The following is a 2,533-nucleotide window of genomic DNA, read 5'->3' as shown; positions in this document are numbered from 1 at the left end:
ATACACGCACGCGCGCACGCACACACACACACACTGAAAGGGTGGAGAGGAGGCGGGAGTTTCGATAACAGAGGATTTGCTGATATGGCCTGATCTTTAGCGATTGTATTGAGATATGTATTTCAAATCTCGTGTAAAAACATAAATTGATTTATACAATTTTTAGGAAACATTGAACTATTAAGGATGCCCAAAGCAAATTTTAAAAACCTTCCTTCAAAAATGGGAAAAGTACAGACATCAGGACCATTCAGTGAAACAGTTTAAATGCAAAGTCTCACAAGTGCATCCCCACACAGACAGACACACACTAAGGTTGCTATCCGAGGCACACCTGGGAGCACATACAGAATGCAATGCGTTTTGCCCTCCAATAAGCATGTATCAAAACCCACCATTACCAGTGTAAAGTTATATGCTTGGAACAGACCTTTCTTCAGACCTGGGAAATCTGCATTCTACTGCACAAAGGACCCCACTCTGAGAGACTTAAATTGAATGGAGTAACTTCACAGAGTATAAGGCAGTTACCCCAGAATAACCGAGCTGCCAATGGTTCCAGGACATTCCAATGAATCGAACTGAAAAAGCACCACTTGGACAGCTTAGGACTGCAGCCCTAATTAAATGATTTTACTTTTGCTTTCCCCCCCCCCAAGTTGTCAGAAATCATTTCATAAGAAAGACTAATTTTAAATAGGCCTTTTGGCTCAACAATTTTCTCTCCCCCCCCCCCATTCACATACCCCGCCATTTGCTAAACCACAATCCCGGAGGAGATATACACGCGCACGCGCACACAAACACACACACACACACACGATCCAGATGCCAGTCACCAAAAAAAAAGTTCCTACCTTTCAAAACACAAAGGGAGGACAATAGGGGGAGATAGATAGGAGGAGGGGGTGTTGATTGGGAAGGGGGCACTGTGGCTGCCTTTAAAAAGGACAGTTGTTGAGGTTTGTGAGTTTACTGGAAAAGTTTTGTCCCGATGGCAGGAGTGATTCGTGGGTGAGGCTCAAATGGTTCGGTAAGGGAGTCAGAGCTGGAGACAACATAGCCAGGACCTGCGCTTGGCTCCCAGCATGGCCCGCCGGGAAGGGCGAATCTGTTGCGCTGACCGTGGAGCTACTGGAAGGCGGAGGGGCCGCGCCGCCGCCGCCGCCGCCCCCAATGATATTGTCTATGGAAAAAGAAGGCCTGTTGCCTGCTCCCTGGTCCGTCTTGAGACTCTGGAGTAGGGAAGCGGTAGGGCTAAGCTGCCCCGCCGGATAGAAAGCTTTCCTGCAACTTAGATCGCCTCCCAGGAAAGAGGAGAGTCCGCTGGAGAAGACGGACGGGGCGGTCGCCGTGGCCCCAGGGCCCGGGGGCGGAGGCAGGGTGCAGGACGAAGTCTGGAAGGAAAAAGTCCCCGCCGTCCCTCCGCCCGCGGCAACCGGGTGGTGGTGGTGGTGGTGGTGATGGTGGAAACTCTGCAGCTGCAGCCCGTAGTTGTAGCCGTAAGGTCCGTAAGCAAAACCCGGCAGGAAAGCCGCCGGGTCGGCGGCGGCGGCGCGTAAGAGGAGCTCCGGCGGCTGCGGGTGGAGCTGCTGCTGCTGCCTCTTGAAGCGCTTCCTCCGGCGCAGGAAGGAGCCGTTGTCGAACATATCGGCGGACTCCGGGTCCAGAGTCCAGTAGTTGCCCTTCCCCGGGTTGCCCGGCTCGCGAGGGATCTTGACGAAACAGTCATTGAGCGACAGGTTGTGGCGGATGGAGTTCTGCCAGGCCGGGAACTTCTCGCGGTAGTAGGGGAAGCGGCCGCTGATGAACTCGCAGATCTCGCTCAGCGTCAGCCGCTTCTTGGGGCTCTGCAAGATGGCCATGGTGATGAGCGCGATGTAGGAGTAGGGCGGCTTCACCAGGGGGTTTTTGCCGGCCCCCGAAGCGCCGCCCGACGGGGACGAGGACGAGGAAGAGGACGAGGCGGACACCGGGGCGGCCGCCGACGCCGGAGCTCCCCCCGCCGGAGCCGCCGCGGCGACGTGACTGTCGCCCAGCGTGGCCTCCGGGCCTCCTCGCTGGACTGGCGACAGCCTCACCCGCACCGCCTGTTTGGGGAGGAGGCGCAACTCGTCTTCTTCCTCTTCCTCCTCCTCCTCCTCCTCCTCGCTGAACTTGGCCTGCCCGTGCTCGTGGGGGGGGCCCACCACGTCGATGTCGGCATCCTCCAGGTCGGACAGGGCCTCGTCCTCCTCGTCCTCCTCCGGCGAGGGGGCCGCCAGCAAGCCACAGGGCCGGCTGCTCCCGCTGCTGCAGCCCAGGGTCATGATGGTGGTGCCGCCGCCGCCGCCGCCGCTGCTCTGGCCGTCTGCTTCTGCCTCCGGGTCGGGCCGCTCGGTTAGGCCACCCCCTAGCGGCGGAGCGAGGGAGGAGGAGTCCGAGGAGTCCGAGGAGGCCGGGCCGAGAGCAACAGGCGCTCCTCGGCGCTTCTCTCCTTTCCGGAGGGCAGGGCGAGCGGGGGAGGGGGCAGAGGGGGAGTGGCGGGAGGGGA

General features: G+C 58.4%; 1 protein-coding gene across 1 annotated transcript; it reads right to left on the bottom strand.

Moving 5' to 3' along the window:
- Positions 1-941: 941 nt before the first annotated feature.
- On the bottom strand, positions 942-2,326 carry FOXD2 (forkhead box D2; the record flags this gene model as incomplete). The annotated part of the gene is made up of 1 exon (XM_081322395.1): positions 942-2,326. The coding sequence occupies exon 1, from the start codon at positions 2,307-2,309 to the stop codon at positions 942-944; it is 1,368 nt and encodes a 455-aa protein (XP_081178521.1). The 5' UTR covers positions 2,310-2,326.
- Between the last annotated feature and the right edge of the window lie 207 nt (positions 2,327-2,533).

This window comes from Vipera berus (genome assembly GCF_964194415.1).
Source record: "Vipera berus genome assembly, chromosome: 3".
NCBI lineage: Eukaryota > Metazoa > Chordata > Lepidosauria > Squamata > Viperidae > Vipera > Vipera berus.
This window is presented reverse-complemented; position numbering and strand designations above follow the sequence as displayed.